The following is a 14,190-nucleotide window of genomic DNA, read 5'->3' as shown; positions in this document are numbered from 1 at the left end:
AGCCGCCCGACCGTTTTTTTCATTCTGAATTCCTACATCTATTTATATTTTTATGTTTTCAGACATAATCTCAACAACACCGCAGCAACATGGTTGTATTATTATGATTCATGGTTTCAATTTTTCAATTTTTCTCGCGTTTGGGTAGGGAGTGTACGTGTGCATATATGCACGACTAGCCGTCACTGTATAATACTTACCACAAATTATAAATCAAATAACAATTATTAAATAGACCTGAGTGGCTGGTACTAGGCACGTTCATAATACCGCCACCGATACCATTCAACCATCGAAGTCCGAGACCGAATATCGGCTGCACAGCCTACACTCAGTTCTAAATATTATTATTACCCACAACTGGTAGCTCGATTATGCAACTTCGCTGCTGGATAATATATTATTATTATTATTTTTAAAAACGATTACAATATTATTGTTATTATGACGTAACATATTATTATTAAAGTTTGTCGAAAGGTCCGTGGTTGCACTGGTCGCGCACTCGCACGACATAATATCACCGTGGTCATTACTCATTAGTCATTAGTCATTCAGCTATTTAGTCGCCACTCGCCGAACTGCCGATTGCCGATGAGTCGAACGCCGCCGGGAGCGCACGACCGTTGGAACCGTTTGGCGCGTTTACTACTTTTTTTCTTTTTGTACCGCGTTGGCGTGCTGGTCGGTATTGGTATTTGGTACAGCACACTAAACTCGGCTGTGCTGGTGTAGTCGTATACCGCAGTGGTACGTTTTTTTTTTTTTTGTCCTCCGTTCGTTCACGCGTGCTTGTTCCTGGTTACTCCGCTTGCCATTTGCCGTCCTGCAGTCGCCACGTTTACTCGAGAACGACACCAAACGTTACGATCTCGATCCACGTTGAACCGACCGACCCGTGACGAGAATCCACCGACGCAATGGCGGATGCGAATCAAAAGTGAGTAGTTATTTTGCACGCGCGTAACGACCGTTTGGCCGACAGGCCCCTTTCAATCGGTGGTGGTTGGTGGGCCGCGGTGGTCAGTCACGAGGCGCTGGGAATCACCATTTTCCCCGCCGAGCATACGATTCGCTAGTCGTTCATCCTCAGCCCTAACTATTGAATAACTTACAACTCCAACTTTTTCTGCGACAACTCCGCCACGCCTGTGGAGATGAACATTTCTGCGTTTTTTGGTCGGTCGAAATTTGTATCGATGATTAATTGTTTGTTAATCAATTGTAAAGTAATCCCATATTATAACTATATATACAAATAAAAAAACAATAGCAAGAAGAAGTAAACGAATGGTTAGGAACTTTTGTCTCGGAATCGTTAAGTTTAGTTTTATATGGCTAGGCCATCCTTCAGTGTCGAGAAGTGACATTCATTATATCTTATTTTAATTAACTCAATTCTAACAAAATAACTTTTTAAAAGTAATTTCTTTGAAGTAACTTGTTATTTTTCACATTATTAAAATAATTTATGAAAGTAGAATGTATGACAAAACCTAGGAGCTTTAAGATTTATAATTCGAATGTTTAAGATAATAATAACCAACAGTATTATTAAAGATCCTGGGAAATAATACTCATACATTTTGTTCATAAATAACATTACCTAAGTCATTAACAATGGTCCCCTCGATGGTCCCCTAGTCCCCTTCATCATCTATGTTATACCTGTTATACCTTTACTGCTTTACAATTTTTTTATAGTGTAACCTTTTACTATAACTTTTTAGTTATTACTACTTATAAGTAGTAATGGACTGGTTTTGTAAATTTTTAAGATAGTAACATTATTTGTAAAGCCTTACTTTTAAAATATAAATGTGACGTTAGGTATGTGATAAAAATAATGACAGATACCTACCTAATGCAAATGTAATTTAAATAAAAATGCAATAAAAATACTTAATTTAACGCGTAAAGTAATTTTATTAGGTATTTTTAAAGTAATTTAATCTAGATAATATACTGTGCCTGTTCATGTCCAAAGTCATACATTTCAGGTTTATTAAAATAATGAATAATATACATGTGGTTCATAAAGTACTATTTAAGGAAAAAATATTGACATAGGACTGCAGCCACCTCTACTAACCAACCACACATAAATATTCTCCTGGTTTATGTAAATTTGCTCTTTACAGTGAAACTAGGGTCTGAATTTTAGATACAAAAAATTGGAAATGATGCTTATAAGTATTCTGTAAAAACAACCAATCTCTCTAATATAGATTAGGTAACCTTTATCTTAAAAATGTTGTTTTTTATGAACAAATTATCAAAATATGTATGCTTAATATCGCAGTTTTTTTTATAAAGATTCTATGTCATATACCTACCTAATATTTGACATAAGTCGTAAATGTTTTTAAAAAATTGTACATTTTTAATTTATTTATTGTTTATTTTATAAATTTAGAACATTATCTAATGGAGTTCAACACTGGAAATCCATCAATTTTTATTGGAGTTTGGTAATGTACATTACTCGTAATGTACTAAGAATTTTTTTCTCTATTGCGGCATGTGTGATGTTCCAGTTTAGTTCATGGTTTAAAATTTTATCTGATTATCTTAAAACAACTGAAAAGGCAGATGATTCACCTAAGAAAACTGTTGAAAATAGGTACTAGTAAATTAGATTTCTAAATGTATTTAATAAGTTTAAATTCAGAAGTTCTTTGTAGGTAATTTGCCTATACTTCTTTCTTGAAAAAATAATTTTAATTATATGATTTGGCATAATTAATATTAATATTATATATTTATATCAATATTAATATTTTTATTAATAATAATATTATCTACCTATATTATTATTCATATTAGTTTAATATAGTTATCTATATAATTTTTTTTTTTAATTTTTGTAAGTACTTACTAATATTTTAATTGCCTCATACCTAATTTAAGTAGTAGATAAGTAGTAAAGTAATATATATATATTTCTCTACAGTTTAATATTTTTATTTTCTTAAAGGTGTGATGCTAATTCTTTTTCTAATCACACCAATAAAAATGAAGAACAAAAAGGATCAAATAAAGTTATTGATATTGTGAATGGATTATTAGACACTGGGACTAAAGAGTAAGTTAGTTGTATTATACTAATTTCCTTTTTATTTTATTTTACTAAACATAGTGTATTTACAATCTATACAATGGTGTAATCAGTAAGTGTGATGACATAATAGCAAAATAACATTAATAACAAAAAAGGAAGGCTCCCAGCAGTGCCACCTGACTAGAAATTAGGGTTTTAATTTTTTTTTTTATTATTATGTTTTTTAAGTATTGAGCAGATCTCTTGGCCATAGCCTTTTTAGCCTTCTAGGTATAATTGAGGTAGAGGATATATATTTAACTATGGGATTTGGATGAGCTCGAAGCTTTGAGTGAAATTTAATGTAGTAGGATTTGGCTAAGTTGTTGAGGGTTGGTATGTTCAGGTCTTTGTGGAGGTTTTTGTTGGTAACATACCATGGGGCAGCGGTTATTAGGCGTAGACATATGGATTGGAAATGCTTGCAAGGTTTTAGTGTTAGATGGTTTTACTAGCCCCCATAGTTGGATGCCGTAAGGCCAAGCTGGACAAATTATTGATTTGTATATTGTGAGTTTGTTGGCTAGAGAAAGTTTCGACTTTAATAGGGGTTTCAGAAGATGCAGTCTAGAGTTCACTGATTTACGTTTTTGTTTAAGATGCGAGCTCCAGTTAAGGCGTTTGTCGAATATTAATCTTAGGTATTTTAAGTAATATTTACAGTAAAATTACTAATTGGCATAAAGTTAAACTTACTTAAATAAATAGGTTTAGAAAATAACTAAATGCATGAATTCATATAACAGACAACTCTAGTCTCTAGATAACTCAATATTTAAGAAGAAAAATTAGAAATCAACTATTTTAACTTATTAAGTTAACTTCAAAAAATAATTAAATTATTTTCTTTACTGCAAGGTGTGATGATTATTTTATTTCTAATCACATCAATAAAAACAAAAAACGAAAACAAATATGTAAAGTTGTTGACGAGGTTATTGATGGTATGGTGAATGAATTAATCGAGGAATTAATAGACACAATCAATAAAGAGTATGTAACTTTATTTTAATTTACTAAACAAATATTCAAATCCAATAAGTAACTGTAATTTTGATAATAATAAAACAAAATTGAACCATCAAGCATTTTGAGTTATTTAAGTTGACTTTGCTTAATGTTTATGTTTCCCTAAATGTATGATTGTCATTCTTCTTTTAGTCATGAAAATCAAACTGAAGAAGAATATTGTATAAAAGTAGTTATATCTGATAAATAAAGACTAATTAAAGTTTTTCTGATTTTTAGTTTAAAACCTTTCCAAAAAAATTAAATTATATTAAAATGTTCCTCAAAACTTTTCAATAACTCAATGTTTTTTTCTTTACAGGTGTAATGATCAATCTGTTTTTAACAATAATATAGTTGCTGAACAAAAAATAGTAAATGGAGTTATTGCTAATATTGTAAATTGTAAATTAGAGGAAGGGTAAGTTTCTCAGTTAAACAAATTTATATTCTAAGAATAATCAAGATAAGTTGATGATTTTGATTTACCTATCATTTTTTAAGAGTAATTTATTTATGGATATGAATTATGAATAATGTAATTTAATATGTTTAGGTCTGATTCTCAACATTATGAAGTTGAACAAAAGTAAGTACCTACTAAAATATATTAGATCTAATTAAAATATTAAAAGAACAATAATTTGATTGGTTCTTTTTTTATAGACCTATGTCTCAAAATCCTGGAGAATCAAAGGATAAGTGAGTATTTCATTTAAATCTAAATATTTAGGCATTTCAAGGTCTTTTTATAAATGATTTTGTATAAGCATAGTTTATTTTAGTTAAATGTTTAAATTATCATCATGTTTACAGTTCTAATTCTGAAGACAGTGTGGAAAAAGTTAAAGAAGAAGAGTGAGTATTAATTTAAGTATAAACTATTTATAAAAAATACTTTTTTATTATTTTTTAAATCCAGTTATTCAAAGCCTTTGATTATCATACAAAAAATTGTAGGGGCCTGGTGTGGTGCGGTTCTTGGCTGCAACCTCTGATGTGTGCTACAGTCAAGCATCGTCTGCCATCACTAGGTCCTAGACAGGTGACCACCTGGGCTTTTAGTGATAACTTTTTGCCCTACATACTTACTTGTGGCTCACAACCAACAGTTACCCACCACAAAATGTTAATGGCCAAAGTTGCCAATACTTCCAAAAAGTAATAAAAAAAAGATCACAGGCATGTGACTATCATAGACATCATGTAGATTAAGTATTTTTGCTGGATAATATTTATTCAATTCAATTTTCTGTTATGTATTGTAATTAAAATATTCAATTAAGTCCCCTTAAATTTAGTTATCATTTATTTTTCTATAGAAAAAATTGCGAGGACATAGGATCAACAAGAGCTAGGAAAAGACATCCTATCAAAAATACTGCAATGTTACTAATAACTAAAACAATCAATGAAAACAAATTAATGGACAAACGATTCAAGTGTGAAACCAAACTTAACATAGACAAGTAAAAGAGCATATTAATAATTTTATTGCATTACCTATATGAAAAGAGCAAAAAAGTAAAAAAAAATTTTCGACAGAATGTCCAATTCTAAGAAAAATTGTGTAGGATCCATTCACATTATTCAATAAGTTATGAATAATTTTAAAAAGAGAGTGATGCCACTGGGCCTGGGACTACATAATTATCAATCTTATATGTGTAACAATTAATTGCTTCACATAATTTACTTACCTTAAAAGTATATTTTTAATTTTTATTGTACGTGTAATCATCACATCATGATGTTTTTTTATGCACTAAGGACATTGGTGGAACTAGAATTCGTTTAAAGTGTCGAGTTTTTTTTTAAATATTTAAAATCTTATTAAACACATGTTTGTTATGTCTATCTTGTAACTGGACCAATCACTTATTGTGACAACTGGTTATTATTTCTTAGTATTTTTAATTTAAAAAAAATATTTGTTATATTGCAATTCTGATACCTCTATTGTCTTAAGCTCAAAATGCACACATTTATATGTAGATCAAACATTAAAAATAGTATTAAGGTAGGTTCATTGTGTAAAGTGCTCAACTCTTTCGACTCTCAGATATTCATGTTGAGTCTGGTCCTATGACGTTATCTCTTGAAATAATTATTTTTAATAGTTGGATGTTGTGTGCTCCTTTTATATATACTCGATACCATTTTTACTAACTAATATTTGTTATAATTGAGTTTTTCATAACTTATTGAGTATCAATTTTAATTTATATTAATTTTGTTGTACAGAATGTCAAATAAAGAAATACCTAATGGAAATCCTTACAGGGATAAAGATAAAATGTTAACAAACAAATCTGATAGTTTTATAAGCGAAACAAAATTGTCATTAAATAGTGATCCTGAGAAAACTGATTGTTTTGAAGTGTCTAACAATAGCCATAGTAAAGACACTTATATTGAAAGTGGATCAGAGTACATGAATGATGGCAATATCCTTGATATCCAAAAAAATATAGAGCTAATGGAAAATCAATGCAAAACCAATGGAAATGAACAATTGTGCGTGTTTTATTTTTTATTAAAAATGAATATAATTTATGATATGCTATTTTTTAAAATTTCTTAGAAATAGGGTAAGGTGAGATAGAGAATACAAATAGAATGCTGACATCCTCTTAAGGCATTATCTTAAATCTAAGAAGACGTGGCACCCGCATGTGCTATTTCCGTCTTAGGTGATCACGTTTAACTCCATTACTTTAAAAATTAGAGTGAATTGACCCCTTATAAAATAAAGGTAAGATTAATATTTGGGCATCTTGTTGGTATTTTATTAAATTTTAATTTTAAGCTTGTTATGAGTATTTTTAGATGTACAAACAATTTACAATTTAAATATACTCATAGCTTGCTTTAAAATTAAAATATAATAGAAAGAATATGAGATGCCCTAGATAATATATTATATATAATCTTACTTTTAAAATGTATAAGAGGTAAATTTACTCTAATTTTTAAACTAACGGAGCTTTATGTGATCTGCTGAGCCTAAAATTTGCTATGTGCATACTTGTAAGATAAAGACAACGCATGCTGGTGCAACTGATTTTTAAGAAATACATTCATTAAACCCAATGTAGTATGTAGTGCTATGTGCAATATTTATTATTTTTATGCATGAATTATTGACATCACTATTATGATTTTTGTATTTGTATTATCAAAGTAACTGTTGAAAGCTAGTCAACGAGTAACTCACACAGACACGGACTAATGATCCGTCACTACACGTACATTCACATAGCTCTCCTAATGGATTTAGAAAATTGCTTAAATCCAACCCTTTAAAAATGGTCTGCTTTCCTCAGACTTAAAGAATGAAACAAAGTCGTTCACTTTCAATTCTATCATTCCAGACACTGTATGCATAAGATACATAATTTAATTTATTCACATACCTATAATATAGGTATTATACCTATATCAATATGTTACTTGTTAATAATTATTCATAAAAATAAATATTGATAGAATCCCATCTATATTTAATGAATCAAGTTTTTATTTTTCTTATTTCATATGATGAATAAAAATATTTTCTAGGATCACGATAAATAATGTTGACTGCTGTGAAAATGATAATAGTAATGAAATCAGAAATCTGACAACAAAAACTGAAAATATGTAAGTACCATCATAATTAATAATATTCAGAAGATTTAATAATAAAAACTAAATCTATTTTCCTTTTGAGCTATTTATAATTCTAATTTTGTGTTATATATATATTATACACTGAATTGTTACCTAAAATTAACTAAATTTCTTAATACAAAATTAAATTAATTTTTATTATAAGTTTATCTGTATTTCACATTCAGTTAATGAAATATTAATTTTAAAGGGTTTGAAACTTAGAACTCTCACATCAGACATAGGTAATCTTTTATGGAATAAGTACTGCATACAGAATGTACAAATGGAAATTAAAGAACAATTCTGACACTAATCTCTAGTAACCCATTATTTAATGAGTGCCATCTAGTATCTACTATTCCTACCATCCATGAACATGTGGAGCTTGCAGTTTTTTCTAGCATGTTTAATAGTTTGCTCATTTTCTTGTAAGGGATTATATTTGTAAACTTTTACATAAGCCTTTCTCTCCAGACAGTATCATATGCCACTGATAAGTCTATAAATGATATATATATGTCTTCTGCCTCCTCTAGAATACTGCCTAGATTTGCGGTTTCCAAACTTTTTCAGTTCATTCCACCCCAAAAATTAAAAAAAAAACCATAATTCGACGGAAAAAAAGGTTATGAACTATATATATATAAACTTATTATTATTATAACTTTTGGAAACTATCCATAATTAGTTAATAATATTCTTATTTTTAACCTTATTCATAATGAAGTAATTATTTAGGATCAAAGAAATTAATGATGAACACTTGAAAAACTACAATGGTTATGAAAATAAAAACCCAATTACACAGGCTGAAAATATGTAAGTATTGTCCTAGTTCTTATTCTGATAACTGGATCTAAAAACAACATTATTATTTCTTAAGCTTTGTATAATTGAGGTTAATAAAAAAGGATAGGCAAGTGGGGACCGCTCTGCTGTACTGTAGGTGTTTGTGTGGATCATTGAAACTGATGTGTTAAAATTAAATTCAATTATATTAAATCATTTAAGATTCTAAACAAAGACAATCTCACCCTGTATTGTTAAAATATTTTTAAATTACAAAAAAATAACTAAAATTCTTCTTCTCCCTTTAAGTATAAAATTTTAACTTAAAATCTACTTAAAAAGACAGTTTATAAAGTTTTTATATTTTTTTTTTACATTATGAACTACTTATGCAAATCTTATAAAGATACCATTTTAAATCCTTAGCTATAAAAATTGAACATTTTATGAATTATTAACTACAAGATGACCTAACAGATGATTGCCAAAAATTGAATTTTAGTTGCTTATAAAAAAAAACGTGCTTAAGTAACTCAAATATTTTTGAATTTTTTTTTTTCGTAAGATGAAAAACTTATGAGAAGCCTTGTATTCAATTTCCTGGGTTACAATTTTTTACTGACAATAATTTAAAATTAATTTGTATGTCCAGTAGTTTTTTATTTTTTTGTGATATAATATATTTTTGTATGAATTTCTTTCTCAAAATAATTTAGTAAATATTTGTGGTTTTGATGAATTTTGTCAAAATTTAAACTATCTAATTAAAAGTAACTAACTTTTTAAAAATCATTTTTTAGGACCACAAAATATAATGATTTCTACTGGAAAGATTTTGATGATTTTGATAATCGTAAACTGAATACAAAGACTGAGCATATGTAAGTACTGTTATAGGAAATATTCAGAACAATGGAATCTTACATCTTAATTTATTTTATCTTTGTGATTTATATTATTGATAATCTTTATTATACCTATATACCCATATTGCAACTAAAAATCTTTAAAATTATTACATTTTTTATATTGTGTACAGCCTGTTTAATAAATCAGACACCTTAGGAAAGTCTATCTATAAAACATTTTTTAAGTTCTTTGAAGTGCAATGTTCTTAAAAAAAAAAAATTTTAAAGGATCACATTAAACAATGGCAAATTCAGAGACAATTATGACAGTATTGAGAACAGAAAACTGATTGCAAAAACTGAAATTCGGTCAGTTTCATCATATCAAATATTTAGAAAATTAGGACCTAACTTTTGAAGCTTAATTGGTTTTTCTATTAAGCATTACATAATTGAATTTCTTTAACATATACATGTTGTAACTTAATAAAAGAATATTTAATTTCCTTTTATACAAATTATCATTGATATTAACTTGTATAATTCAAAACTTGATATAGAAAAAACAAATACTTGAATCTCGTTTTATATTTATTTTATCAGGTCTTAAAATAAATATAATTTCCAAATTTCATAATATTTAGGAGTTTATGACTATATTAACTATAACGTCCCTTTATTTAGCAACAAGGATTGTTCTACATAGTATAGTATACACCAATGTCGTTTTAAATATCATTAAACAATGTATGGATAAATTACTATGTTAATAGAGTGCATTTTATAAGAAAAAAATACAATTTTTGTCACGCATCAAAATATTGAAACAAAATGTTTTAAAATGATATCAGCACAATTAGTTTTCTCTCTCCAGCTCATGTGCACATATCAAATTTGAGTTTAGTAGAACAAACCTGTTGTTTAGCTTTAGTATTAGATTTGAATTGCCCAATTATCAAAGTTAAATTTTAGAATATTGTTTATGTTCTCACATTGATTTTGTTTTACAATATTTCTGTTTTAAAGCGAGATATTATCATTTTTAAATTATAAAATTTTACACTAATATATCGCTTAAAAATCGAAATATTGCAAAAATAAAGCCATTATAGAAACAGGTAATATACTTCATTTTAAGTTTGATCATTGGTCAATTCTCTCTACAATTCATGTTTGATATTATGTTTCTCTTGGGTCATAGAGAGAAAACAAGTAGTGCTGATAATCTCTTGACTCTATTGGTCATGATAGTTTTTTTTTAAATTTATATTTGATTAAGTAAGTTTTTGCACTTTATTTGTAATAATGTTTTTAGAATAACCAAAAATAAAGTTGAACATCGAGGTAATAGTGATAGTTATGAATACAGAAAACTATACTGAAAATATATAAATGTCATCATTAATAATTAGAACAGATCTCAAAACTAATTTTTTTTCCCATTGAAATTTTTTATTATGTGTACATTTATTATATCTTAAAATCTTTTAAAAATATATGTTTACTCTTATGTATTTTATTATATGAGATTTTTTAATGAAACTATTTTTAGGGCTAATAACAGTGAACACTGGGATAATAACAATATACATGAATACAGTAAACCTATTCCAAAGACTGAAAATACGATGTAAGTTGTATCATATTTAATTATCAGAACAATAGATTGTAGTACTAAATTACCCTTTGAGCTGTATGTAAGAATTATAAATACATTGATTGTAACTTGAAAAATCATTAAAATTACATTAAATTGATTGCATTGTTAACTAATAACTAGATTTTTAAAAAATCATAAAGCAATTTTCTTACTATATATTTTTTTTTAGGTTGAATATATTTGAAGTGAATGATGACATATTTGGTTTGCCTTCTAAATTTTCTTTAGCTCATTGTGTTTGTGAAGATTTTCATAATTCTATGGGCATGACAGCTGATTTTAAGTACTATATTCATACTTACATTTCTTATTTTATTTGTAAAAAATAAATAAATTTTTTAGATACAAATTTGGAAAATATGGTGCATTAATGGATCAACATTTACGTGTGAGCGATGTTGGTCATATTTTACATGATGAACAACATATATTTTATTTAGTCGTAAAAAGAAAAGTGGCTCAGAAACCATTATTATCTTCCTTAGAAATAGCATTGTATAATTTACGTGATAAAATGAATGACCTTAAATTAACAAAATTGGCAATCCCAAAATATGGACTAGACACATTCAATATGGCAGATGTAAAGGAACTGATTTCAAAAGTATTTATATTATCCAATATTGAAGTTACTTTATGCCTGGCACCGCCTGTAAGTTATTACCATTATTTTATATTTTTATTTTGTTTAAATAATTAAAATAATGTTTAAATCTATAGAAATTGGATGTAGAACATTTTAATCCTCCAAAAGTAAATTATACTTATAAACATTTGTGGGAGATGGAGAAACAAACTGATTTAATAATATTTATAAATATAAACACAGTGTATTCAGCGAATTGGAATGATAAAGTTGTAGAACATATCAATGCTAAATACCCATTCAAAGAAAGGTAATTTGTATTTTGTTAATGAATGTTAAACATTTTTATTCTTCAAACAAATTTATTTAAGTTAAATATTAAAAAATATATCATTTTATAAGAGTTAGATATTCTCAATAAAAAGTAGTTTAAATTAACCAGAAAAATTAATAAACGTTAAGTAATAATTACTATTTAAACATTTATAGATTATTAAAAGATATTAATATTAAACCAATGGCGCATGGTGATTTACTGACTTACAAAATTGATAGTGAAGTATTGTTTTGTATATTCATCAAGCCTTTAGATCAAAACTCAGCATACTTTAGATGTCTTGAAAAAGCTTTTCAAGAGATGAAGTCACAAATGACTGGTTATAGATATTTAGGAATTCAACAAGAGCCAATAAGTTATAGGTCTTACCAACACACTTTGCCACGTACTTTATGTACACTAAAATCAGTTTTTAGTGTTCAAAATGCTGAAATTTGGATTTGTGGTGATACTGAACAACATAAAGCACTTAATTATCAACAATATAAAAACATTGTTAATGATGCCATTGAAGTGAATCAAAAACGAAATTCAAAAACAAATGCCAGATCAAAACATAGATCAGAAAGAAAGAAACGTGAAAGTACAAATAGTAATAACAGTAAACATGAGTTATCAGAAAAATATAACAGTAAAAACACATTGGATGTAAACGCTGTTCCGTATCTGAACCAAGATCAAATAACTGTTGATAATTACATAACAGGTAGCTAAATATTAATTTTTACCATATATTTAGCTATAAGCAGTTAAACAATATAATTTAATCATGTTTGTGGTTCTATATTGGATGCTCTAGGTGAATTTGTACAGACACATTAGCTAGGATTACACATTATTGGGGTGGCCTAATTATGGCCAACATTAACTTCCCCGCTTCCCCAGCCCATTCTAAGAATAATTTAATAAGTATCTATATAGGTATTTTAATTAAAATTTAAGATTTTGAAGAAGCATACCAAAGTATTTTAAATGTAGGTATTATAGTAACAAAATCACAAAATGTATTAAGATTATAAATTTAAATAAATAAATAAATTAGATAATTATGTGAAAATTACGTTAGTAATTATAAGCTGGGATAAATATTAACATTATACAATTATGAATCACAATTCACAACAACCACAACTGTCAACTGAGTAGGTATTGAAGATAATAATATAATACTAGACACAATATTGTTTTTAAAAAAATACCTTCATCGCTTTGCTAAGAATCTAAAATATTATTATGCCTAAAACCATTGCTGGCAAATGTTATTCTAATTTTTAAATTATAGAAACCAATTTTGCAATTAATTTGTAAAATATTTGCACATTTTTTAATTGACCAGATAAAGTGGAGGAACCATTTTCTTACACCATATCCCACATTATAAATATAGTATAACATTTGTAATTGACAATTGTAAAGTAACTCTGATATATGGATATCCTAGTTCCCTACCAGAAATAATTATCAAACATTATTTGAAACCTACTTGCTATAAACCTCTTGCTATGAATAATTGCATTCATAAATACTTAAATAGTCAGATAACTTATCACATTTTTTTTTTGTTTCAGAAAATTGGGATAACTGATCATTTTTATATATATATTGTTTTATTATCACCATTTTATTAACAATTAATATTTTGTATTAATTTATTTTTACTGATATTACTCCTTTTACGAGTATTGAATTAATTGAAAGTATGTCATTTTGTTTCACAGTAAATTAATTAAGAGAAAAAATCTTTTAAAACAATTGAACAATTTATCGTTTTTAGTGATTTCTCTGAAGTTAAGTATAAATCATTAATTCGTTACTTTTTTAAATAAATATGTATTTTTTTTTTTTATATCAAAATTGTTGTTATTTATAAGTATTTCTTCGGTTTAGCTGATTTATGTTTACATTTTCTCTAGAGTTGTTTTTAAATATTGCTTAAAATGTTGTTTTTTTCAATTCAATATTTCTAATTGTAACCCTTAGCTTATGAATATTAGTAGTTTTAAAAAATAAAAATAAAATTATGATGTAAATACATGAAGTTATATTACTTTTATTCTTTATCTGCCTTCAATATTTGTTTTATTATTTTTGTAAAATCTTAATTTTATTTTAGTTGCTCGCTCAATAAAAAAAAAATTATTGTAATTATGACGGTAGTCTGTTAGTAGTGAAGTTCAATGTGTCCAGATTGTTGATGAATAATATTTA

The 14,190-nt window shown here is 27.1% G+C and overlaps 1 protein-coding gene across 1 annotated transcript; it reads left to right on the top strand.

The window, feature by feature from the left end:
* Positions 1–399: 399 nt before the first annotated feature.
* Positions 400–13,826, top strand: LOC111034864. Its single transcript, XM_022316266.1, has 18 exons — positions 400–940; positions 2,417–2,623; positions 2,978–3,085; positions 4,431–4,529; positions 4,665–4,697; positions 4,775–4,810; positions 4,925–4,966; positions 5,431–5,577; positions 6,353–6,625; positions 7,670–7,750; positions 8,501–8,581; positions 9,352–9,432; positions 10,952–11,029; positions 11,229–11,342; positions 11,402–11,711; positions 11,780–11,955; positions 12,135–12,688; positions 13,551–13,826. Exons 1-18 carry the CDS (start codon positions 921–923, stop codon positions 13,565–13,567), a joined length of 2,457 nt encoding a protein of 818 aa, XP_022171958.1. The 5' UTR covers positions 400–920; the 3' UTR covers positions 13,568–13,826.
* The last annotated feature ends 364 nt before the right edge of the window (positions 13,827–14,190 follow it).

The sequence above is a fragment of the Myzus persicae genome, unplaced genomic scaffold (genome assembly GCF_001856785.1).
Source record: "Myzus persicae strain clone G006 unplaced genomic scaffold, MPER_G0061.0, whole genome shotgun sequence".
NCBI classification, from domain to species: domain Eukaryota; kingdom Metazoa; phylum Arthropoda; class Insecta; order Hemiptera; family Aphididae; genus Myzus; species Myzus persicae.
The sequence above is the reverse complement of the archived record's forward strand: the minus strand, read 5'-3'. Positions and strand labels throughout refer to the sequence as shown.

Coding starts and splice junctions, on each gene's coding strand:
- LOC111034864 (XM_022316266.1), top strand. CDS start 921: ATGGCGGATGCGAATCAAAA. Junction 941..2,416: donor ATGGCGGATGCGAATCAAAA/GTGAGTAGTTAT, acceptor TTATAAATTTAG/AACATTATCTAATGGAGTTC. Junction 3,086..4,430: donor TTAGACACTGGGACTAAAGA/GTAAGTTAGTTG, acceptor TTTTCTTTACAG/GTGTAATGATCAATCTGTTT.